Genomic DNA, 26,948 nt, shown 5'->3' with positions numbered 1-26,948 from the left:
GAATTTATTTGATCAGTAATTTCTTGATAATATACGAATTAGTATGGGACAATCTGATCTAGCCTGGACTACGCAGATCACTATAACCGTGGATTTAAATTTTCAAGTCAAGAAGCCTCGCGTATAAGATTTCTTTTGGCTACAAACTGTACAAATACAAAATTTTATACCACGGAGCAACCTGTACAAAGTCGACCGACCCGGCACTTAAGTACAGCAGGTGTTTCTTAATGGTTCCCCTTGTCTCGACAACCTGCACACCCGGTCTTGACATGGTCGCCACCGAAACCGTGTAACCCCGTTCTTGCAACGCCCTGTACTCCGAAAACTTCCGGCGCGCCGCGTCTACGATAAATTTGGAAATATTCCAAATAGATCGCGCGATTAATAGCCCTAATTTTGGAGTATTTAAAGACCGTTGTCGCGACATTTTCGTCGCGCCCCGTAACGAAGAGAATCGCATAGTTTACAGGAGAGGATATAAACATGCAGGCACGATCGTGCATCCGTTGCATGGAATGTTAAATATCCTACGTATCAACCCGAGAAGGGGTGGTGGCGGTGGGGGCTGGCCTAGTACTTAAGCATTCCGATCACGTTCGTCATTCCTGGATGAAAATGTACACATCGATCGCCAATTGGCGACTTTCTTTTCGCTGTTCCAGGAGATACTTCTCGCGGCTGAGTTCCACGCAACTCGGCCTCGAGACTGTCGTGTCACATGGGTCGTTCGTCGACGATGCACCAGAGTTTTCTTGACTGCAGGTGAAAGATGATGGATATATTAAGATGTGCCATGAGTTTCTTACTTTTTTTAATGTGAAATCAATAGATGATATTTGTTGTTTAACCCATTGCACTGTCGCTCCTTTCATGCTGCGACGATTAGCACTTGTTCGTACTTAATAATTTTCCTAATAGGATAATAAATTTCCTAATAGAATTACAATTTAATTTTGATGGATGAGTTTATTAAAATTTAGTTTAAATAATTTTGATTGAATTATTTTTAGGTTTTTTGATTTAAATTGAAAATTTTATTTAAATTTGATTTTTAATTGAGTTTTATATTGAAATTTTGTTATTGAAGTTAAATTGTTCAGAAGTTGGGGGTAATTACAATTTAATTTTGATGGATGAGTTCATTAAAATTTAGTTTATTGGGTAAATTTAGTTTAAATAATTTTCAGACAATTTTCTTTCATACATTGTCTTTATTTACCTTCGTTTCTATACTTTGATGACGGAAGAATTTCTTTTTTGCATAAAGTCTTCGCCACAAGTCTGACTCGTTATTATAGTGCAAGGAGTTAAGGTTAATTTGTTTTGTTATATACGATTCGTTATCTCTATTATTCGTTATATCCGTTGTCCTAGGAATGTTAGCGGCATCCACTATCCCGCGCACACTGTATCGCGGATTTTCATCGAGCATACTCTCGAGATCGTACATAGGGTGGCGGGGAAAGTACTTACGGGACACCCTAATAACAGCGTGCAAGAAAAACGTGGTCTCTAGTCATCGACACCGATCCGTTTATCGATCTTGTGACACGAGTAGACCCTTCTCGAGACTCTCAATAATCCGTTACATGATACAACGGGATCGTATGGCTCTAACGTTCAAGACAACTATCGGTGTCGCCGGCTCGTGAACCTTGGTTCAATTGAAAATATATAGAAGCTGCAAGTCATTCTCGACTCTGAGGCTCTTTATGTTAATTAAAATCGTCGGATCGCTGATTACGATAAGGCATAGACCTTATCGTGAATATCCGAAGGGTTTTAACCCTTTGCACTCGAGCGGCGACTCTGAAGCACCATTAAAATTGTTCTATCACATTTCAAAACAATGTTTATACTAACAAAGTCTGGATTTAAAAAATTCTTAGAAGTAAAATTGCTGGTACAAATCACAGAAGTTAATGTCATATGCATAGAAAGCACTTTGTCACATAAAATGGCAATACTATAAGGCAAACAAATTACTTTAGATCTCCAAGGGAAAAATAACACCATCTCTTTTTGAAAAATAGACGTACCTACTGAAAATTAATTCAAAGAAAAATCTCGAATATTCTGATAAAAAAAGAGATTCTAAACTCATCCTAAATACAACTATCTCTATCGCGATCAACGATCGTGCACATGAACATTTTCCACTTGAACAATCGCGCCACGTTACTGCCTTTAGAAGCAAAGAATTTTCTCCGTTCCGTATCCGCTCGAAAATTCAGCTCGCGGACAGCGCGTGGCTCGCCGGCGCCACGATACGTCACTGTCACTTACACGCGCGTGGATGTCGTACACGCGCTGCTCCCCCGTTCCCTCTCGCGATTACAAAGCCGGTTGGAATTACATCGGCGCGGTGTACACGCGAGTACACGCAACACGCCTCGCGATTTCTGCCAGCGAGGCGAGGCGAGCGCGACGAACGATGACTCCGCTCGAGGAGACGCCGACGTCGCCGCCGCCGCCTCCGACCCCGGACAATTGCCGGGGTTCTCCGAGGTCAGAAACAATTGCCGAGGATATCAGAGAGGAGTCCCGCGAACGATTTGTCAATCAAGACCGCCGGATTATTCACGATCCTAACCCAGAACTAACCCGACTTCCGGCCGCGGCGCGCGCGTGATTCATCGCGGATGGTTCCTCGTTCCAAGGGAAGCGTCGCGCTCTTCTTCGGAATTCCGTGTGGCTTCGCGAGCAAAAACTCGACGGCGATGGGTCCTGGAGAACGCTATTGATCCTCGCTCTCTTCCGCCGGATGCAAAACGCACGGGCTTCTTAATATTTCCAGCAGGTGTTTACCTTGGGGCACCGGTTTTCACCTTTGTTCTTCTTTTTCGGACGTTTTGTTACCAACGCCAGAAATCTCCAAGTTGGATCGTACAATCCTGGATCGAGGGTTTTCTTGGAAGTTATGGTTGCTGATCTTTCGGAACAGTTCAGCGAAAATTAAATGTATCTTTACGTATAAATTCGTAGAGTTTATTATACGTCTCACTTATTTTAAATTTGTATTATATATTTTATTTATTTTATATTTGTATTATATATTTTATTCATTTTATATTTGCATTACATATTTTGTTTCTTTTATATTTGCATTACATATTTATTCATTACATCTTTTATTTATATTATATTTATCTATTTAGTTATTTTATTTTCTGTACGTATTTTGTTTATTGAATTTTGTATCGATTGTGCAATGTGCATTATCTCTAAGTGAACTTCGTACTTGATTTTACTTAAGCACCATTTTAATGGATTCATTCATCGAAATTAAGCAAATGATATATCACAGCCCGTTTCTCATCACATTCCACCCCGTAATTCACTAACGCCCTATTAATCTAAATTTTCGTATTACTCCAGCGACCTCTCCTCCTAATTAATCACAATCAGCGACGTTCTGCGCAGCTATTAAGCGCTACTCAAACAAACTTGACGCGCAACATCTGCATCTTCAACTGTAAGTACGCTGTCGAAGAATAAAAAGCATAACTCACGCGTCCTAAATTAATATAATATATTTAAATACACTCTTCTCAGCAATATACAATAAAAAGAGACGAATGAAATTAATATAACCATAAAAGAATAATGTACTAGCCCAATGAATTTGTAGTCATTTTACATTAAAAAGTAATCGAACAAAAATTAACTGAAATGAATCTTCGAATGAATTCGAAGAAGACCAAAATTTAATTTATGAAATCATGATAATTTGCAACAAATTCAACGATCAAATAAAAGAAATTGATCAATTTTATATAAATCAAATGTACTAAATCATATAAAACAAAAATACAATATATAACCCACCAATGGTTGATGCGACAATAGATAACTAATTTAAAAAAAAAAAATACAATATATATCCGAGAAACTATTTTGAATTTAGAGCTGCAACGGCTTCGAGTGCAAAGAGTGGAAATAAAGACGCGAAGGGTTAAAATAGAGACGAAGCACCGGGAACATCTTCTTAGCTAATTTTTCAACCCCTCGCGGATGATCGATGGCTCCCATTAACGTTCCCAAAGGAAACGCCGCGGTGTTTGTTTGTAGACGGTGAACAGAGGAACGAAAAGCTTCACACTTCGCCACGAAAACGGGCTACCAGGTTTCTTTGGTCCTGAGTCAACAGGCCAATTTTCCGGGTCAGACGGGCCGGCTTTTCACCGGTTTCCACCGTGAAAAACCGGCGGCACCCCGTCGACACTGTCATCGATCCCCATTGTCGGGTTTACCAAATACAACCGGGGCCGGAAACGGACACCGTGGCTTAACGACTTTTCGACACCAGACCGGGCCCGTCTTACCTGCCCGGTCCCGACTGCCGAGATGGAATGTGGGCCGGACAGGTGAGAGAGAGAGAGAGAGAGAGAGAGAGAGAGAGAGAGAGGGGGGCACCGTGCGAACGGACCCTAACGTCTCGGAGGAAGCGTCGGACCGCGTGCAACCGATCGGACAAGATAATACGAGCCGTTCCCGATCTTCCACGAACCTTAAAAACTCCGAGATCTCCGGGACCATCTTCTCGGACAATCGAAAGAAGATTTCCCCTCGATTCGGCGAAAGAAAAATCTCGGAAAAGTCACGTTCTTTCGATTCTAAAGCTTGCTAAAGCCATAAAAAATGTCGACCTTTCGGTGCACCATTGAATATTCATGATTTCCGCGAACATTTTCGACAAACTCGGGGAAACATTTCTGGTGCCTTTTTTACAAGATTTTTGGAAGATGCTGGTCACTTGGTGAATTGTTTAAATTAAATAAAGAATTGACAATCTTTGAGTTGTGACTCTCTTGAAGATGATATAATTATAGTATACAGTATAGTTACTGCTGAATTCAACGATTTAATACAAAATAGAAGAAGTTTTATATGAAATAAAAAATATATATGGGTATATAAATAAATACTATGTATTTAATTTATAATATTTAGATTTTATGCATCGGGCATGTGAGTAAAATAAAGACTTCATCTGTCCCTCTGTATTTAACCCTCTTAGTATCTAAAAACAATACATCATTGTCGACTACTCTTGAAAAAATATTCTTCTTTAATATTTTCACTAAATAACAATTTCATTTCTTATTACTCCTCTTTTAAATTTAATAATTATCATATTTTACAGAATTCCTGCAACTTCTTTTCAAAACTTTATCAAACTACATCGAACGAGTTTTGGTCAGTTTTAAGAATTTTTAACACTGACGTTAAATAACGCTTGTATCACTTTACTAATTATTTCTCGCGAAGTGCTACGCGCCTCTTTATTAGAATAACCAAGTTTGGCAGCACCGTAATCGAGGGCAGACGCTTGGAATAATATTTTTCCGGAGAATCGATTCTCCGGAGGAGAATTCGCGTGGACGTCGCGGAACGGATTGCAAAATACGAGCCGACGGCGGAGGGGGGTGGGGGTGTACGATCCTCGTTAAATTACTCGAGCGGTGACTATTGTGTGTTTAGACAACGCGTCGTTATTTTTCTTTCGGTTCGTGGAAAACTTGTTATGTAACGATGACGAGGAGGAGACGTGACGCGCGAGCGTCGCGTCACGGAGGAACCGCGGGTGTCCAGACACAATCGACGCTAGTATTTCCACCGAAGGCCGGGCATCGGCGTCGGTTCTATCGTTCGTGTTTCCACGCGAGAAATGTGTGTCGCGACCGAAATAATGCGTGGGCGTGGGCGTCGGAGTGCGGCCGCGATCCGCGAGCACAGAGCGAAAAGAAAATAACGCGCGAGCGCGCGCGCCGCCCGTGCGGAAAGTGCCCGCAGATTGCGATCGTTCCGCGTGATCTCCGCCGTTTTCTCGATCGATCTCATGCATCTGGAATCTCCGCGAGATTGTGTTTTCCTCGAAAAGCGGCGCGGATTCCTCGGAAACCGCGGGTGGCTCGACGAAGCCTCGGGACCGAAAATGGACACGTAATAGCAGAAATTCCACGAAAATCCGCGAAATTCTACAAAACGCTATGAAATACGAAAAAATAAGAAGAAATACTGAAATATACTAAAAAATGCTAAAAAATACCACAAAATACCAGAAAATTCCACGAATTAGACGATTTTGAATAAACCTTGTTGGACCTTTAAATGAATTGAAAAATAAGTGAACGCCATATTAAATGACTGAATAAACCGTCACATGTTATTATTCCTTCGCATTCGACGCTATTTCAACTCTGCCGTTAGTGCCCTTTATGCACACGAAATCGCGACTTGTGACTCTCCTCTCTATCTCTCTCTCTCTCCCTCTCCGCCCGGTTCTCGTAAAACCGCGCGATCGTAGTAAACACGTGGGCACGTGCATGTGTCAGATTCTGCGTGCAACGCGCGCATGATCGGGACGCTGCGCGACTGTTTGTTTATTCGTTTGCGCCAAAAACAATACATCGAGTCCCTTGGTTTGCGATCGATTGCATCGATCACGGTGGATTTAATCGTTGTTGTTGAACCGGCGTGAGTTAACTACTATTTCGATACTTGGATCCGATTAACCGGCGCGACGTGAACATTGCCAATGCGACGTGAACCTTGTTAGTGCAGCGTGAATCATGGCAATGCGACGTGAACCTTGGCAACGCAACGTGTTGCGGAATGATAAAACTACCCCCAATCATTGAATGATCGAAAATGATTTTTGAAGTAACTGTTAGATAGTTTCCATCCTATCTAGTAATTTATTCTCGTTATTCTTTTATAAAATGTTTGATTTCAATCATTAACTTTGCAAAAGAGTAAAATTACACTGTATTAAACAGTGATCAAGTTTTTTGATTAAAAATGCTCTCCAAGCTAGTAATTACTACATTATACATCTTACTACCCTTTGATAAACACTTATTTAACAACGATAATTGTTGACTTGTTCAAAAATAAATTTCTAATCTTTTGTACATATTAAATCGTTAATAATTTAGTAACTTTTAATTCGCGTATTTTTCAATTACAAGTTTCATACCTAGAAATATGCTGTTCAGCTATTTAAATATATTTTTTAAGGGATCTATTAAAGGATCTACGAAAAAATCCACATACGATTTTAAATAATATTAAGCCAGAAATATTAAAATTATTAATAAAAGGAGTGCACTTAAAATCAGCTCTAATCTAAAGAAAAAGAAGCGAGTGACGTCAATATTTTTGGAATGATATATCTTTCTGTTTTAAACATTGAATCTACATTATCCTAACCTCTCGTTATTCAAAAAATTTTATTCTCGTTGTATCATATTATAAAAATATTTAGACGATATAATTCTGATTTGCTTCGTTATCAATTTACAATCCTTACATCCCCGCTGAACTAGTTCACGACATCGTTGCAAAATTAAAACAACGATGCAACAATTTACCGGATTATGTCTGCTGAACTGTTGTACGCGAACTGTCCACGGTATCGTCCTTTTAAAATCGAAACGTGTCGTTATCGATCCCAGACAGGTACCGCGAGAGTTCAATGACGGCGGCGGGCGGTGACGTAACAGGCGAGAAGGCGTAAGAGACAAAGGGCAGTGGTAAACGTTCACTCACCTTCACCAGAGAGTTCACGACCGGACTGTCCAGGAGGCCCTTGAGGAAGAGCAGGTCCGTGTCGTCCGCCACCTTGCCGAGCTCCTCCAGGTTGTCGCGGACGTGCATGAAGGCGGCTGGAACAGTGACCACGCACTTTTCCATAACACAGCAGCGACTTACGCGTCGGCGAAGGGCAACGACACTACCGGTACTAGCGCCGAGACGAGGGTGCGAAAGAGGGAACGATCGGCCGACGGGGTGGCCGGGTGTGGCCATCTTCCGGGTGGATCAATATTCGGCTAGCTACAGGTGGCCGAGTGCCACCGCACGCGGTTCGTCGCGCCGGCAAAAATCGAAGGTGACCGTCCCGCGGACCCTACGCTCGTCTGAGAAACCAATTCCCCATACTTTGCTCCATAGATTTATGGTTTTTCTTGTCTTGGAAAGACTAGGCTTTTTGATCTCAAATATTTGTTTTTATATCCCCAAAGTTCTATTTCAAATATTTATTTTCTTCATCCCCAAAATTCTATTTCAAATATTTATTTTCTTCATCCCCAAAGTTCTATTTCAAATATTTATTTTCTTCATCCCCAAAGTTCTATTTCAAATATTTATTTTCGTCATCCCCAAAATTCTATTTCAAATATTTGTTATTTTCTTCATCCCCTTTCTGATCAAACATTTACTATTTTAAAATCCTTCAAAATTTCGCATTCAAATTACCTAACAAATTAAACGAAGAGCAAATCAACAATAGGCATCGCACAGCGCAAGCTCAAGGATGAAGAAATTAACGCGATGCTAATGACTGCTCCTAACGACATTCGCGACTTCTAACTAGAGTCAATTAGAATACGCCGCTGACTTTGCGTCGACCTTTCCCTTTCGTTCGCCCCCGCGTTTCGACATTGATATTTCGGATACACCACGGTCGAGCAGCGATCTAAATTTTCCAAAAAGCTTCGACGAGGAAACGCGCCAGTGTTTCGCTTGCGTGTCGTGTGTGTTCGTGTGTTTGGTCGACGGTGTGCGGGCTCTCGGAAAAGCTTTACGATGTTTAATTTCGTGAGACAGCCTGCACTCGCAGCTCGAGTGATCTCGATAACAGGCCTCGGGGCTACTTGTACATACGACGATAATCCAACGTCGTCGACGCGCCCGGCTCCATGATAAATGCGTCGCTAAGGTAAATATCGGCGCGTGGAATAGACAGGGAACAACTATAGCGAGCCACGGTATCATCTGTCACGTGCGCCTCGACCTATTTCTCACCGCGGTGTATAGTTCGTCGCTTTTTTTAAACGCTCTAGCATCATGGTTGCAACGTCTGCCCTTAGTCAACGGACCATCCTAACGACCCACTTCGAATCCTTTATTTCGCTGTCGTTGAAGGTGTGCAAACTGCTTTCACCTGAGTTGTTTAAGAATTGAAATTGTTCTATTATTTAGAAATATATTTTCAATGCTTTTGTACATTTGGATTTAACTTCTAGATTTAATTTTCTATCTTACTGCTGATACAATTAAAATTCTATTACTAATAGCTTGGATTAAAAGCTATGGTTAATATGACGAGAAGAATATTTACTTTTATTAATTTTAAAAAATATAATATAATATATTTTTTGAAATATATTTTGAATGGTTCTGTGCATTTGGATTTAACTTTTAGATTTAATTTTCTAGTCTATTGCTGATACAATTAAAATTCTATTGCTAATACCTTGGATTAAAAGCTATGATTAATATGACTGTGCGAGAAGAATATTTACTTTTACTAATTTTAATAAATTGCGGACAATATAACAATATCTTTATATTCTTCAATAGTTCAATGCGCAACGATACTCTCCAATAATAAATGCACAAAGATCCGCAGTCTAGCTAACCCAGTCTCCGCCATTTCTATAAAAAGCTACGACAAACAGAGGAAAGTGTTAAACCAACGAATCTGCAATGTAGCCAACCGCGTCGCAGAAATTGAAGTTCTCCGGTGTCCCTGAATCCGAATTGCCCGCCAACCGCATCAGTGAAATCGACAACGATCGGTTGAAGAATTTCAAGATCGAGCCTGAAACGCGCCGGAACGAGCGAACGAGACACAAAGAAACATCGACGGAATTCGGCGCTCGTTCCCAGACAAGCAGACGCATTCTTTTTAATTTCAGGAAAACAGATTCTGGGATCGGAAACGTTTGCGAAGCACCCAGTCCCCCTCTTCCACATATCCCCGCATTCCGCGCCGCGCGACGCCGATTAAAAATAGCGAAACTCCCCGCGCGTTCTCTGTTCACGGCCACTACGGTGTTTACCATTTTCGATCTGGTACAATTTGGTCCCGTTGACGGCGTCGATGCTGGCCAACAGCCGACGGTCCTCGACCTTCTCCTTCCTCCCGAAGAAAACCATTTTCCCAGCCTCCGGGACGAGACTATCCACGAGCGAGCACACGGTCTCTATCTCTTCGATCAACGAGCGATCGCGACGTTCACATTATCGCCGAGACGACGTCACTCTCGAAGAACAAGCGACACCTCTTCGGTCGAGGGATTCACGTTGACGAAGATCACTGAGAGAAGAAGATCACTCTGACCACTGTCGGGGCCCCTACGGTCTTCCGCGAACCATCGACGGACCAGTTTCTCTCTCCGTTCTGGGGCACCGTTAGCGCGCGTCCGACATCACCGAAGCGCGTCGTCGCCCGTGCGTCGGGCTTTGGCGAGCGTTTATCGCCTGCACGTACAACACAGTACACGTGTCCGTGGAACGATGAACAACCGAGGACCGAGGGAATTATGGCGCGCGCTGAAAGTACGGAGAGGAGCTACCGTGGCGAGCAACGATTTTCTTTCGAGACGGCGGCAGCGTGACTGACTCGCGGACACTACGTCGCGGTGAATGGGAACGCTGTCTTACACCTGCCGGGGCCCCTACGCGCTCGGGGGACTGAAAGCGACACCCCGTGGAGGTGACGGGACTACGGAGCGCTACGGCTTGCTACGGTGTGCTACGGTGTAGCTAGCCGAGCGGCCACGTTCTGCTGCCCTCGGCCACGGGGAAGTCCGCGCCGCTTTTTAAAGGCATCGCGGACAGGACAGCGAAAGTGCTCGTCTTCCTTTTGTCACGCGACCACCCGTCACGATCGCGGACAACTTTCCGTCACCGTTGCTCACTCGGTTGTGGCGTAACGTCTATTTGTTGATCCAAGCCCGTTTATCGTCGATCGCGGTAAACAACGCCTTTCTCGCAATTCGTTGCTGGGTCAACCGTAGGCTAGTTTGATGAGCACTTTGACCTTGTGTTTGACCTCCACAAAGACCTTTGTGTTTTGTCAGACGATTTTGTAATTTTTTCGTGGGCTTTCGACGGTGTTTGTTTGACTTTGTTGTTATTTTAGGGTGCTGGGGTTAATGATTTTATGCTCCACGTGATCGAAACGATCGCTCGCTGTCATAGATTCATGTTGTTGCTTTCTTAAGGCGTTCTTGAGCGAATCAGTTGTTTGATGTTGTTATTTATGAACTGTATTGTTGTATTTTTTAGTGTGGGAGGTTGATTTTTAGTGTTCTCGATTAAATCACTTGTTCGTTACCGCAGTTTAACTTTTAACTGATTTTTACGATTATTCGCAAACAATAATTTTACTATGATAAAAGCGTGCATTTTGTCTGTTAGACAGCGTCGTTACCAGCGTCGATTATACCAAATTATTTAGCTCAAATCAGACTTTAGATTCGTCATAGTTATCTATTGTTTGTCATCGAGCTCCTCACAATCAATTATTTACTTTCACAGATCGTGACATTGTACCGTTAGAAAATGTGTATCTTCTCTGTTAGACAGTGTCACCGCGAGCATCGATTATGCAAAGCTTGTAAACGTGTCATGCACGCAGGGAATTATCAATGCGAAACGGTCTCATTGTTTGCAAATACGTAACAGGTCATTTTTCACGTTCACCACGTCTCGAATATCTCATAGACGGCTTTTTCCTTTGAAATACGCTCTGCCGTTGAATTCAAATCGCAGATTGTACTAACTTTTTGTTGTTAGAACAGTTTTTTTATCACAGTTCCGCGCGTTTCTTCGAGATCATTCATCTGATACATTACTGTCAACAGCTTGCCGTTTTCAATCGATCAGATTGTTTTCCCGCGATGTCGCTCATGGTATCCAGCATCTGTAGCCCCTTAATCATGCTCAGATTTATGTGCAACATTTTTCAGTGTCCACCGATGCTCTTTGTAAACGAGGCACGCTCTCAAAATTGTTTCGGGACGAGATTAATCACCAATGTATTTTCAGTACTTCGGTCGTTTATGAATTAGCGTAAAATAATTTATAGTGCTTGTCTGATCTGTTTAGAAGACAATGTTTGCTTTAGTAATCATTTTTGGGTAGAATCAGTCACGGATATATTCTTTGAAAATTATTTCGAAGTCATATTAATTAATGACGTACTTTCAGTACTTCAGTCGTTTATAAATTAATTTAAATTAATTTATAGCGATTGTCTAGTCTCTTTCTAGGACGGTATTTGTTTTAAAAATCATTTTGAAGTAGAATCAGTCACGGATATATTCTTTGAAAATTATTTCGAAGTTACATTGATTAATAATGTACTTTCAGCACTTTATTAAGTTTATAAATTAATGTAAAATAATTTCTAATGCTCGTCTAATGTCATTCTAAGACGATCGTTCCTTTTAAAATCATTTTGGAGTAAGATCGATTGATGTATAGTTTCAAAATTATTTTGGAGCAAGATTAATTAATAATACACCTTCAGTGCTCCACTCGTGTTTAAATTAACATAAAATAATTTCTAATGCTCGTCTAATCTCTTTCTAAGACGATCGCTGCTTTAAAAATCATTCTGGAGCGAGCTCGATCACCGACGTACTTTCACCACTGCAGTCATGCCGAAGCTCGTCAACAATCATCTCTGACGCTCGTTTCGTTTCTACCAAAAGCGATTTTTACATTAAAAATCATTTCGGAGTTTATTTTACATTTAAAAGTCAGTTTAGAGTGTGATTAATCACCGATAAACATTAAAAATCATTTTCGAGTGAGATCGATCACCGACGTACATTCACCGCTTCGATCATGTTCAAGTTCGTCAACAATAACGTCCAACCATGTTCAGGACGATCTCTGCTGAAAATCGTCTCGGATCATCCCCGTTCAATCGCGCGATCCTCGGTGCCCCCGCAGTCTCTTCAAACGCGCTCTGTACCCAAAACTCTCTCCATAGTCGGATGAATCGTGAAATGAAAACGATCCCCCAGCGACCGTCTAATCTCTCAAACGATCCATGCTCTCCCGGTCAGCGATTCAACGATCCGTATACCACTGGACCCCGATCCGTGGCGGAAGACGAGAGAGGCTGGACGCGAGCGGATCGCGCAGCGTGCCGCGGTGCTGTCGTCGCAGAAGAACGATCGAAACTGGCGGTCCAAAGAGATTTCGTCTGTGAACGAGAGGGATCAAAGGGAGGTAGGAGAGCTATTCTTATTTTTCCAGACGGGACAGTGCGAGGAGTGCAGGAGAGTGGGAGCGCGGGAAGCGAGACGCGAGAGAGAAAAAGAGAGAGGACACGGACGAGGAAACGTAAGCACCACCGACCGAACACTGGCCGTAAGAGTCTACCGCGGGCTAACGACGCGGGTCCAGGAACGTGCACCAGCTGCTGTTCGGGGGAAGGGGGAAGGGTCTCGAGGAAGAAAAGAAAAGTACGGTCGTCGGAGATCCGACGTCGCCGTGACGCTTGGCCAACGTCAGGCGTACCCTCCGATGCTGCAATCCTTTTTCCGTGCAGCCTCTTCCGCCGCGTTGGAGGTCCAGGGGTTTCATGTTAGCAGAGTTAGGATGCTGGACATTTGGCTTTTTAAATTTTTATCAGATGTCTTGGATATTATCTAATGGAATTATGCACTATTTAAGCAAATGTCCACTGTAATTATAATTAATCTTTGGCTTAACCTTGCAGCCAAAGGAGACACAGAGATCGAATCGTATTTTGATCAGTATGAAGATAGACTGTGATTGACCTATGATCAATATTAATAACTATCTGTTTGCAATAACATTAATAATTATCTCTTTCGATCATAATTACTATCCCCGTATCATCAATCATAATTAGACTGTGTATTTAATACAATCATTCCGAATATAGATAAAAATGTCAAAGCCAGAATAAAATATTCCGACAGCGCTTTTAGCATCCCGCAAGCTTACTGAAATTATTATAAGAAGAAGTACACTCCCGTTCCATTCCTATTTTTCACAAACGAGTCAGAACACCATCGCCCCGGTACTTGGATCCGCAGTCATACGGTGCCTGTGTAAATAAAGAAAATTCGCGGCGAATTCCGCGAACGGTTCCTATGGAAAATCTATAGCGTACGAGACATGGTTCGAGGAATTCGTCGAGGAGCGCGTCCAAACAACAAACGGTCGGGATCGATTCCCGGAGGTGGTCGATATTTTTCGAGACGGGGAATTCAGTGCCGGGATAATCTGTTTAGTGTTTAAGATTATGCGAGCGGCGCGATGACGCCCGCGGGATCGCTTCTCTTCTCGCGGCGCGCCATCGCCTTTTCGGAACTGCTTCTTATCCGCGGAGTCGTAAAAGTCAAGAGAGGATGGCGCGGAGAAAAAGAAACGGAGTCGGAGCAGCAGTTCTGCGAGAGTAGAAGCTGTCTGTCAGCGGAACAACGCCGGTGATCTATCCTCCCGCGGTCCCCGGGACGCGGACAGTCGACGCGGAAGATCTTTGAGATCGGGGAAAAATAGGGAAAGTTCGCGGAATGATCGCCGGTGATATCCATCAACAGTCGACGCGGAAGATCTTTGAGATCGGGGAAAAATAGGGGACGTTCGCAGAACGAGCGGGGACGGCCGAGTCGAGGATGAAAGAACCAGAGGTTCCTCGCGCGACGCGTCGCTCGATCGAAAGTCGGGGAACTGATATCAAGTGGAGCACTTGGTCATGAACACGGGGGTTGTTACAACTATCGCCGCTATTAAGTTTTACTCAAGGCTTCGAACGATATAGTCGGCGTATTACGAGCCTTATCGACCGCGCTCCGGTTTCTCTTCGGGGAACACGTGCGGCCGAATCTGGTTGCGCCGGAGACACGCTCCTTTTCCGTTTCGGTGGCTCGATCTTTACGAAAATGTTCGCTTGTGTGTTGAAACGCGATCCGTAGCAAACGTTAAAAACGGTGGAAAATTAATTGTAATAAATTGTAAAATTAATGTGGATTAATTTGACTACGAATTGACTTGATAATTTTAGTCAGTGGAATAGATAATAATAATAGTCAGTTATACATAATGATATTTCTTGTTTTTCACAATCAAAAAATTATCACTTTACTATGATTCCAAATAATTAATTTGACAAATTATAAATAATTTCACAACTACGCTGGAGATATAAAAAGTATATTAAGGTATAGTCTTTCATTCAATTGAAGGAAAATGTCAGGGCAGTACTTCTTTAACATTTGTTCCCCATGGAAATGTTAATAAAATTAAGAAATTGTAATGTTCACCCCATTCATTTGGCAAACTATTAAAAAAGTTTTAACGATTGTTGCGATACAAATCGCGATGGACAGGAGCCGATACGAAACAGAAAGCTTGATCCGACGTTGTTACCAGTTCGAATGGAAACGGGGAGCTGTGCACAGCCCCGCTATATCTGCATCGATCTAGCAAACTATTAAAAAAATTCCGATAACATCGGTTGGTATAGAAATCATGATAAAAGGGATCGATACAGAGTAGAACACGTTGCTGTCAACGTACGTACGAGCTGAAACGTAAAACGTAGCCATGTGTTGTCGACTGTTGCGATTGAATACCCTACAGAATTTTGCTAAAAATTTTTGCTAAAGAATTTTTGCTAAAAAAATATTGATGTAACATAGGACACTTCCAATTCATCGTTAGCAGAAGCTAAAATTCAGAAGCGTGTTATAGCAGATTTACGAGGCTGAATACAGTTTTGCTATGAAAAGGGAGATTTGCAACAATTTAACAAACTATTAAAAATATTTGAACGATACGATGAATATCCATAAATGTCATAGAAAACGTTTGATTCCATTTTTTTTATTTTCAGTAGATTAAATGCAGAAGCTGTAGAGAATTTAGAAAACAGCTTTATGACCGCGGAATTTTACAATAATTCGGTAAATGATTTAAAAAAAAAAATACTACGATAGGTGGGGGATCACGACGATGTTGGGTATATGGGGTCTAAGACAAGTGAGCCGCGGTTATTGTCGATCGATGATCGCGCAGTCCGGAGACACGAACATCCTTAGCCACCGGCGTCGCCATAATCACATTGCATTAGGCCTGTTATGACCCGTGTCCCGACCGCGACGTGAAAAGCGAGCACGTAATCCGGCATCTTAGGTGCTTCCGCGGAAATCACGTTAATTTTTAACAGGATCAGCGCCGCCTCTCGCCGGCGCAACCCGTTCCTCTCGATTCCGGTAAACGGAAGGTCTCGGCGCGAAACGTCGGCGAGACGGAACCGCTCGGCAACGTCCGACGTTTATCCTCGACAAACTCCATCAGAACCACTCGGAATCGAAGACAGAGTCAACAATTCGAGCCAAGAGTAGGCCTCTCTGATGGATCGATCATTAGGAGATCCGCTGGATCTCGTGTAAATGGAACGCTAGACACCGGCTGATCGCGCGAATCTAAACATTATTTACCGATCGGTGCTGAAAAGATGACATAATTTTTTGTCGAGCGAAAACCGGGGTTTTAGTCGTTTGTCTATGACCTCTTAACCCTTTGCACTCGAAGCAATTTAAACTGGAAATCTAAAACAATTTTTTCTACTTGTAATATATCGATTTTATTTAACGAAATGCATTTTGTGCATATGTCATTGATTCTTGTGATTCGTAAGAACAGTTCCACTCTCAACATTTTTTAAATCTGAATTTTGTTAGTATAAAAATTATTTTGAAACGTGATTGAACAATTTGAGTAGTGCATCAGAGTTGCCACGCGAGTGTAAAGGGTTAAAACCTATTGGTAAATAAGAAAACAGGGGGCGTTGTTTGTTTAAAGTCGGCCAGACTCCAGTCCCCGTTTTCTGAAAATTCGGGACTGACAGAAGACGATCAGTTTTGTTAATAATGAAAACGCGTTTATTCTACTTCTGCGAGGGTGTTAGTATAATTGACTTCATGGGAATCTGTCCTGCACTCTGTGCCATCTTTTGAGCAGCATACGGTACATTGTTATGTAACACGAACAAATTAATTTACATAATTTATCGATGATCGCATCGATTCATTTTAATCGTCGATTAATTCGTTGGACAGTTGCACTTAAACCAGAATTATACAGTAATAATTTTAACACCAAATTAGAAACCATTTTGTATGACTTATGGTATCTATATATTTCATACGACTTGCTGTTACAATTTATTGTTATAAAATTGAGTTCATATAACAGTTAGACTGTCAACGATCCTCTAAAGATAGACAAATTTTATAGTGTAATAATTTTATTAGAACATTATACAATAATCGATCTCAAAGGTATCAATCAATTGCTTAAAAAGGGTTAAGTGTTCGCGATCGAACATCGATGGTAACCCACTCGAAAAGTTGGCACAGCATGAATTGAATAAATGCAGCAGTCGATCTCTGCTTTCGAAGTGTCGGAAACTCCGATAAGACTCGGAAGTTTGTGTGTTCTTCGAAAATAGTCGCAACAAAGATCCTTGGGCAATGGTTCGCCTTTGCCTCGCGGTATAAATCAATAAATTGTGGTTGGTTTACAGTGCGCTCATGTTCTAAGAAAATACACCTCGAATGAGGCAGAAAGAAATTAAGAGTATAGCTAATAAAATAATTCCAGACAAACTATTGATCATTCGACGAATATAAATGTTTAATTACTTCAATCAGATAGTCAATTAAATAACGGACACTTTGCGTCAGCATTCGAGAAATTTATTAAAACCAACTGCAGGTAATACGAACAATATAATGCAAACAAGAACGAGAAGGTTTCTACCCTGGAGAACCTATGGGGGTTGTTCCGACGACCGAAGAGTGCGTCGCACCACGATGACATCAATGTTGCACCGACTCTGACACAATGCGATTGTTATTACATAACGCGCTCGCGGTAAGAACTCCATCGATCACTTTTCAACAATGTGTATACGTCCTATCCGCAAGACCAAGAATATTAACCCTTTGCACTCGAGTGGTGACTCACCACTAAAATCGTTCTGTCGCCTACTAAAATCATTTTCATAGCAACAATGTTTAATTTTTGATAAATTGTTAAAAATGAAAGTTTTCGCACGAATCACAAGATTTAATTTGGTATATATAAAAAATGCACTTCGTTACTTAGAATGGAAATACTGTACATCAGAAAAATGATGTCAAATTTACAGGTAAAATGGCTTCGAGTGCAAAGGGTTAAAGAAAGTAAATTGGCGAACAACATGAACAACGTGCGAGAATTGGTCTCGCAGTCGAGGAGTGACTGAACCTCCCAGCTGAGCGTGACTGATCTACATTGCCCCGCGACAACGACAATATCGAACTTGCTCGGAGACCCGTTACGTTTGTTGTTACATAACGCGTTCGAGTGGTGCGTCGATCGGGTTCTTAACGATCCACTTTGTATTCCCATTTCCTGTCAACGAGAAGACAAAGAACAAGCGGCGACGATCTGTCCACCCAGTTTCAGCAGAGTCCACGCCGTCGTAGACCGCGGCCAAAGTGCGAGAGTCTCTCAAACGGTAGCTCAAATAAACGCCCCGGGAGATCAGACGGATTAGGAATGAAAAAAAGCAACAAACACGGGCAGCTCGGGCGAAGCGACGGTTACACCGATCTCGGAAGTTAAACAAACAGGGTCGTTCGTGAGAGACTCACCGGAAGTCGAGTTCAGATGGGGCAACTCTTTCTTGGGGATGATCGAGCAACCGCAGATGTCCTCGATATCCATCATCGACCTGCTGTTCTTCATCTCTCTCTCGTCACGGTCGATGAGAAGCGCGATCCACGGGTGTCGCGGGATCAGGTGATCACCCAAGCGGCATCGCGATCAGCACGGATCCCAGCCCCTGGACGCGTGCGATCCAGCCGCGGCCGGTGCAAATCGTCGATCGATCGGCCACCCTGTCATCACGCCTCTCGAACGTTCCACGTGCTGTCGTTTCGATCGATCTCCGGCTTGTCGCGGCGAGTCAAAATGGCAGTCGGAGATCCACGGATCTATTCATAGATCGCCGGAGGTGGGCTAGCGGCCAGGCAAACGGGAAGAACGAACGAGGAAGACCGCAACGGGACCTATAAGCCCGTGCTCGGTTCGTGTCCGGTACTTATAGCTTGTGGCAGCGCGGGGGTGGGTTTTTGCACCCTCTCTGCGTCCCGGTCGCGCTGCCTGCTGGGCCTCTCTTTCCCTCCTCGGTGCCTGTGTGACTGCCTAGCGATTTCGCGACTCGTGGCAACGAGTGCGTCCTGATCGATCGATAGTAAACGCGCTCACGGAAGGGCTGAAGCATTCTTGATTGCCGTCGGCGAACTGGAACGTCTCGACGATATCATAATATTTGTTTCGTCGATCCGACGACGACCCGTGCACTCGGCGGGGGTGGACACCGCTCGGTCATCCGATTTGCATGGGTACGTCGGTTGATTTTAGTTTACGGGAAATTTTGTAGAATTTTGAGGAGGTGGTGAGAGTTGGTGGATGTAAGGAATTGATGTCTTTAGGGTGGAGGAATTGAGTTTTATAGCGGTAGACTTTAATTCTTATATGACGCGGTTAAAACAGTCGAATAGTCAATGCAAGAATCGTGAAGAGGATAATATGTGTTTTCTTGATTTAGTAGTCGAAGAGAATAGCGCATTTGACGTGTGGAAGTATTTTGAATATTTTATCGACGAATTTGTGCGGCCGGTTTTTATGAACGTAGGGACATCTTGAAGAATTTCGTCGAACTGTGCGGATGGAACGGTGGTCAGTGAATCTGGGTACGACTCTTTGTTACCGATGATCCGGGAAATTAGCGCGAATAGAGTGTTTCGTATACTTCGTTTGTGTTGAGACGTGTTTTACCACGAACGAGGTATAGAAGTAGTCCTGTCCCTTCATGCACAGACTTCGGACTCGTCTGGATGAATCCTAATTATTAATAAATTAATTACTGATAAATTATGGATCCTAAGTCTGGGTTTCTAATAAAATAACAACAGCTGATAAATATTGATTCACTAGCAGATGTCACTGTCAGGCTATTATTGTAGCGGATGTAGAGAATGTAAATTTTGTTTCCTATTTTATCGAGAACATTAGTGTTGATTTATTATAAATAATATTAACGAGTTTAGGGATTTTATTCATGTAACAATTTTCATTAGACATAGTTCAATTAAAGGCAGTTGTAACAGTGAGATGACAGTTGCGACAGTGAGAAATATTAAAATTAAATGGTGCATATATTTGTAATATAATTAATTGATCTATTTTATTTTCGACCATAAATAGAGTTGGATATCAATTTGAACGTTTTGCCTTTACATCTCGTAGCGCAATTTCGATGATATATGTAGCAGATGATTTTTACCTCGTTTAAAATTACATCTTATAACGAAAGCGTCAATAATTGTTTGTTCTTTGTATTTACAATAATAAATAAACTTATCTAGATGCAGGGAAGTCTCCTGAACATTTTTAAACTCTCAGAAAATTTTTTAGCTTAAGAACTATTAATATTATCATATTATTGTTCAGAGTAACTTAATTAAACTCTTACGTCAAATGACATCACTTTTAAAATCTATTTCAAGCACAAGATCATCTTTTACACGATTAAAAAACATATTCCCTCGAGAATATGTCAACTTTCATACGCTTAAATTAAAGTTAAAATAACACACTTTACAGCGCGGCTGTTTAGATGTTTAGCAATTAAATCAACAAAATTTAATATTAAACATAACATTAATGTGGTATACATGATACCCTATTCTCGCTAACACGTGTCCACGAACCATCGTGTCCCATGGGTGTAATCCTCGCCAGTAAACAATGTGGACCAACAGTGTACTCTATTATCGAAAGCTACTATTGATTCTAATCATCGTTATCTATTATCGTCCAATAATTATAGCTCATTCGATCCTAATTTGAAGACCAAATTCTCTCCACGATACCGATGGAGCCTGCATCGCACGCGCCGCGCATAAAGCCATGCCAGACTCACCGTTTCCTACAACAAGCACCTTCCAGCATTGCATTCAATGACAACGTTGCATCCTCGGTAATATCTGCGGCAGGTGACAGTACCAATTACAAAAATGAATCTATTCGGTATGCACCATCCGCAACAACCATATCTGCAACGTTATCATGGTCGTCCTTAGCACTCGGCATTGTCGTCTAACCCTTTGCATTACGATTCCTTTCACGCTGTGTGGATCAGCATTTATTTATCCTTAATATTTTCTTTAACAGGGCTAGACAATTTTCATTTCATTTATCGTCCTTATGTACTTTCATTTACAGACTTCGATAACAGAGGATTTTAATCAAGGGGTTAAATCAATTTAGTCAAGGGGTTTAATCATTTTAATAAAGGAGACAACTTTCATTTCTTTTTCATTTCATTGCAGGCGTTGATAACAGAGAAATTTATTTTAATTTCGATACAGAGAAAATTAACAATATTCACATTTAGTAGATCTTACACGAAATCTGTATCACGAGTCTGACTATAGTGCAAGGGGTTAAAATTCCCATAGAACATCGCCGCAAAGCCGAAACATCGATCCCGATAGCAATTTGCAAAAATGCCTCGGCCAACGTCCAATCCGGGCTTCCGCTAATTACGTCCGCACGCGGAACGCGTAAGTCCCGGAACGCTCGAACTTTCGGTGTTTCGCAGATTGTGCATCCCAGTTCCACGGTGCCACGCTCCGAAACGTCGAAACTCCGTCGACGAACCGCGCACGAACGTTAACGGTCTCATCTTCCACTTCTCGAACTAATACACTCATTCAGCCTCCACCTTTCAAAGTTCAAACATTCGACCTTCGTCATCCGTGGCTCGAGCTTCCGCCGTCAAACATCCGCCGCCTTTCAGACCCTAAATCGTCGGCTTTCAATTCCTGACGTCGGTATCCGTCGCTTTGCAAACGTCGACCTCGCGACGAGGACCGAACCCGTTCGCCATACTTTCGAGCGGTCAGGCGAATTGATTTTTACACAGTGATTATTCGTACGCTTTAACGACTGCTCGATAAAAATACGATTCTTTAGTGTCGTCTATAATTCCGAGTGAGAACGTTGCGATAAGAGCGTTATTTTATGAGATAAGAGCGTTTGGGTTATGCGACAGTCGGATCGACCGAGGTGCGAATGACGAGTGTTTGGACCGTGCGACTGTTCTTCGAAATGAGAATGCACGCGCGTACGAATTTGGCTTGTGGTCTCGTGGACGAGCGAGTTTTAAGAAAGCAAGAGTGCCACGAGGGTAGAAAAGTTTTCCCAGAGCGGAAACGAACCGCGAGAGAAAAACTTGCGTGTAAAGACTGTATTTTATTTTTCCCCTCTCCTGTTATTAAATATTCCCTAGAAAATTATAAAAAATTATAGAAAATCCCTACGAAATTAATATATATTAATTGCTGCCTTAAAATGTACCGTTCATAAACAATTATCGCGTTGAAATACTCGGTTAGCAGTTTAAATATTCGCTTTCGCAACGGGATACGCGATTGTAGCGCGCGTCGCTACGCTGCGGTGCTGGCCGGTGCTCGGGATGCTAGAACATTGGGGATTCAATGGCGATTGGCTGATTGGGATCAGCGTGGTCGAGGCCGACTGCATAAACGGCTCCTCGTTTCGGGCCCTCTTCCGGGTCTCGCGTCGCTCGTTGTCGCGCGGAAGACGACGACGACGTCGTCGTCGGCCCGAGGCCTCTCGCCGCAACGGCGTGCAACTGCAAAACAATTCACGCCGTCGACAAAGGTCCGCGGCGCGGCACGCTCGGCATTGACCCGGCAACTTATCACTCTTGTCACGCGGCCGCGTCCTCCGTGCGCGGGCCGCGCGCGGCTAAACGCTATCGCCGCCGCGGTTCCTCGTATCTCCGCGTATCCGTTACACAAATAGTGCCTTGATAATTGGTGCCAGCAATGCGGAACCACGTACCCGAGAGCTCCTTTGTTCGGTCGGCGCGCTCGAAAAGCCATTGTGAATATTCGACGGGCAACTGCCAGGTGTGAGTACGCTCTTTGCACGCAGAACCTCTATTTTCCGGACCGGGGTGACACGGATGTTCGTATGCCAGAAATGTTGCTCGACGTTAGATCTCCGAACCAACGAGAGCAGCTGTTCGGTTTGCAGAAGTAATAATTAAATATTTAATCTGATTTGATGATTGACGATTATGCCTCGATTCCGAGATATGTATTTTTATAATCTAAACAGCAGTAAATCGAGAAAAATTCGTTGGTTTGAGGAGTTCTGTGAACCTGGTGTTGATCGTAGCAACTATCAAGATGATTGTAAGCGTAGTATCGTAGTTAGATAGTTTATATTTCTAGCAGCAGATCTATTGAAAATATTTGTCGTCGATAAGACATTTGAAATTTTATACGTTATCCAACAAGCTGATAAACTTCCGAGCAAAGAGCAGCTAACTTTGCGTTGTCGAGTTAATAAACCGACAGAAAAGCGGTCACAAAACGTCAACGACTTCTAACAGGAAAACCACCGCGAACGAAATCCATTTCTCGAAGCGCGCTTGAAACAGAGTTTCCGCGCGACGCGTCCCTTTCGATGCGGAATATGAAAGGCTCGCCGTAAAATCCGCCATCGGAATTCACGCTGCCCTCTTCCCACGTGTCCCCGCGATTAATACAAGCGTCCGGGGGGAATGTTACACGATTTTTTAAGGCAGCGTTTACGTCAACGTATCCGTGCAGCATCACGCGAGACGCGAACATCTGCAACGCCGTCTTTAATCCGCGCGCCCGTAAACCTTCTTTCGGCGGCGGCGTTGGACGCGAAAAAATATACGCGATCGATCCCTAGCCGGACCCTCCGATGTAACACGTTTTCACGTCGCCGTAAAATCCGGCCGTTTCGCGCGAATTACCTTTCCGTAATAATTTTCGTATCAATTGGATGATCGGACGAGGACCGGAGCCCGCGAGGCTGCCGGCGAGAGCAGGCCAGCGACGGCGGCGGCCGAGATCGTGTTTATCACACCCGGCGAAACGTGCCTCTCGCGTTGCTCGAACTTGCTTTAATGCCGTTTGATTAGCTCTCGTTGATGCTCGCCCCATTTTTCCGGCGTATCTCGTCCAGTCGTTCCACGGGGCCGAGAGGATCGCTCGAGATACAGGCGACCGGCCCGCATAGACGCGGACACAGCTACGCCGTGTGCCCCGGACACCGGCGTACACGCGGATTAAGGTAATACGAAGCTTGCGGTGCCCACGGAGATTAGTACCCCTGCCCCATCGCGGGATTCATTAGCGTGAATTGATGCACGCAAATAGTAGCGAAATTAGACTTAAACTCTCGGACCTCTCTCCCCCACCCCACCCTTCCACCGATCACGCCGTGACACCGCAAACTTCTTAGATTAATTGCTTTTAAATCCGGCTTGCGAGAATCCCGGCCCTGCCGTGATTACGCTCATCGAGGAAATCTGTCTGCTTTGTCTTTTATTTTATTTTTTTTGTACGTAGTTTTATTCTGTAGATCGTTTTAAATTTATTTTTTCGCTATTATTTTTCTTTTTACTCTTGTGGGAGGGTTTTTTTTTCTGTTTAATCGGACGTTTTATATCGTGTATTGTTTATTCTATATTTTATATTCTGTAGTTTATACATTCTATATCCTACACATTTTATAGTCTATACATTATATATTCTTTTAACATTTCAAACTTGTTGCTTTCGTTACAAGGCCACCAAGAAGCAACATTCCTAATTTTTCCTCGCAACGTAAATCCGAATGACGTACACCGTGCAACTATTTTCCACACTTTCCTCACTTTTCACAGCCACTAAACAGAATCTTTCATTTTCATATCGTTGCGTAATGATATAAATCCGTACAAATGTTCACAAACCGCGCGCAGGTTTTCCTCATTGGCGTATGCCACGGGTAAGACACAATTAACGCGGTTCGAGCCCTCCCGGCTTGCGACCGATCTATAAAACCTTACAGAAAATCGTTGTAACGATCCTCGGTGCCGGTTGCGTAACGCGTCATCGATGCGCGATAAGCGGACAGCGGCCGTTCATAGGAAATCTCGCGTTTTTACACGCCGTTACAAAGCAGATAAAGTAAAATTTTATTTGCCCGGCTGACAGCTTTACTGCGTCGATAATGGCGTACTAAACTTTATTAAAACATTGATAGGGCTTGTGTTACGCAGATAAAATCGAACGCGCCAGCACGCGCTGTGCAACGAACAGATTTGGAGATTGATTCTTTTGGGGGAAGCTCTGCGATTTTTCCATAAAATCTGTTTACTTGTGATTTGTTCGGACTCTTTAAATGTTCAAGCATTGTTTTTTAATTATCACAGCAAAATTTCTGTTTTGAGAGGATCTCTTTTGACAGGAAATAAGTCAATTAACTGGTGTAGTAATAATTGTAAAAGATTTGTGATTATTACTACACGATTTATATATCATATTACATTTATATATTATATTTATATATTATATGTATATTTTATATATACTGTATGTATATATAATGTATATTTCATATTTATTATATATTATATGTATATGGACCATATATTATAGTAAATTTCGAAATTAAAGACCAATGTTGCAAACTAAAATTATAAATGATGCCTCTAAAGTTCTGAATATAACACGAACCGCAAAATTCAGCGATGTACAGTAAAACACTTTGCAACGAATTGCTACAGTATTTATAAAATATATCACGTATCAACGAAGCAGCGAAAATATTGTCGATCTAAAAATCGCCTCTTATCACGCCATTGATAAAATTGTTAAAAAGTTACATCAGTGTTCCCGATCTTCCCAATTCGATTTAAAAAGCGTCGCCGCGGGACCGAGATTTCGCTCTCGTTTGATAACGGCTGTTTATTCACGGCATTCGTCGCCGGACAACAAATAACGGCGATTTAATTGACAGCGCCGCGACCGTGCGGATTTGGCAGGGTTCTCGGGTCCGAGGCTGCGGATGTTGATGAGCGGCTGCATCCTCGACCGTAAACGGCTGCGCAACGATCGCGACGATGAGAGGCGGTGTCGCCCGGTAACCGCGATTTACAGCGACGAATTTCGACGGCTTACGAAGTTATTGACAGCGCGCGCGCCCGTGAATCAGGATTATTAGCGACAGCCGGGCGACGGGGAAAGAATTGTGAAGCGTCGGGCCGGACGGGTATCGCGGCTGGAACCGGGATTCGGGCCGATGTTAATCCGTTTCAGTTTTCCGGGAAAATTCCGGCCTCCTACCGTCGACGTCGTTTTACTCTCTCGCCTCTCCCCGGCTTCGTATCAATCTCCACCAATACGTTCCTGGGATTCCCTGACGGGGCGCATCCCGGTTGTTTCGACCGATTGACAGAGCGAGTTAATTGCCGACGGCTCGGAGCTTTGTCATGCAAAAAAGGGGGGAATCACGAGACGCCGCGCGGCAGCAGATAAGAAAACGACGGTCACATGGATGTGTTTAATCAGCTTTCCTATTTATCTTTTTATATTTATTTATCAATGGACTGCGCAGCTCTATGCGTTTACAGCATAGATTTTAACGCTGCGAGAAAAGAATAATTAATAAGGTATAGCAGAATTTTTATCTTATTTTTCACAGTGACAGCTTAGCAAAGATTTGTTCGAAGTGTCGTAGAATGATCGACGATGTCGCGATGAGGATTCAGTGACAGTGCAACATCGTGTAACAATGGAGCCTCGAGGGCTATGATCGGATTGAAGTTAATGAACACGGGTATCTTTGTAGATAAGATTTAATCGTCTCGGTGTCAGCAATCGACGTTCAAGATAAGTACAGACGAACACCAGACACTGAATTCTGTGTATGACATATGCGCTTTGACATACCACTTCTGATAATTGAACTGCCGATTCTTGTCCGCGGAAATTGATTTTTCGATCGAATGTATAATTATTCAGCGTTATCGTTGCTATCGTGTAATTTAGATGATCGCGCACGATAGCTGTACGAAGTTTGTTCAAAGCGAATAATCTACGTGCGATTATTACACCGTCGATTTTCATCGGCGGAAATTCATTGGTTTTTAAATCATTTTAAAAGGCCGAATATCGTAGCATATCTCTAAGTATGAACGATGTTTATTTGCT

The 26,948-nt window shown here is 42.8% G+C and overlaps 1 protein-coding gene across 4 annotated transcripts in view; it reads right to left on the bottom strand.

Moving 5' to 3' along the window:
* Positions 1-19,018, bottom strand: part of Vari (MAGUK p55 subfamily member vari) — a 36,566-nt gene extending 17,548 nt beyond the window's left edge. Inside the window, exons 1-2 of one of the 4 annotated variants that reach the window (XM_078189765.1) lie at positions 18,489-19,018; positions 7,558-7,673 (exon numbers count right to left, since the gene is read on the bottom strand). In XM_078189765.1, the coding sequence (XP_078045891.1) occupies positions 7,558-7,673; positions 18,489-18,582 (210 nt within the window). In that variant the 5' untranslated portion in view covers positions 18,583-19,018. Of the gene's footprint in view, positions 1-7,557; positions 7,674-9,854; positions 10,756-18,488 lie in introns of those variants that run through there. The other 3 variants (XM_078189766.1, XM_078189764.1, XM_078189770.1) reach the window with 3 other exon arrangements.
* Between the last annotated feature and the right edge of the window lie 7,930 nt (positions 19,019-26,948).

Source organism: Augochlora pura, chromosome 9 (genome assembly GCF_028453695.1).
Source record: "Augochlora pura isolate Apur16 chromosome 9, APUR_v2.2.1, whole genome shotgun sequence".
Classification (NCBI taxonomy): domain Eukaryota; kingdom Metazoa; phylum Arthropoda; class Insecta; order Hymenoptera; family Halictidae; genus Augochlora; species Augochlora pura.
The sequence above is the reverse complement of the archived record's forward strand: the minus strand, read 5'-3'. Positions and strand labels throughout refer to the sequence as shown.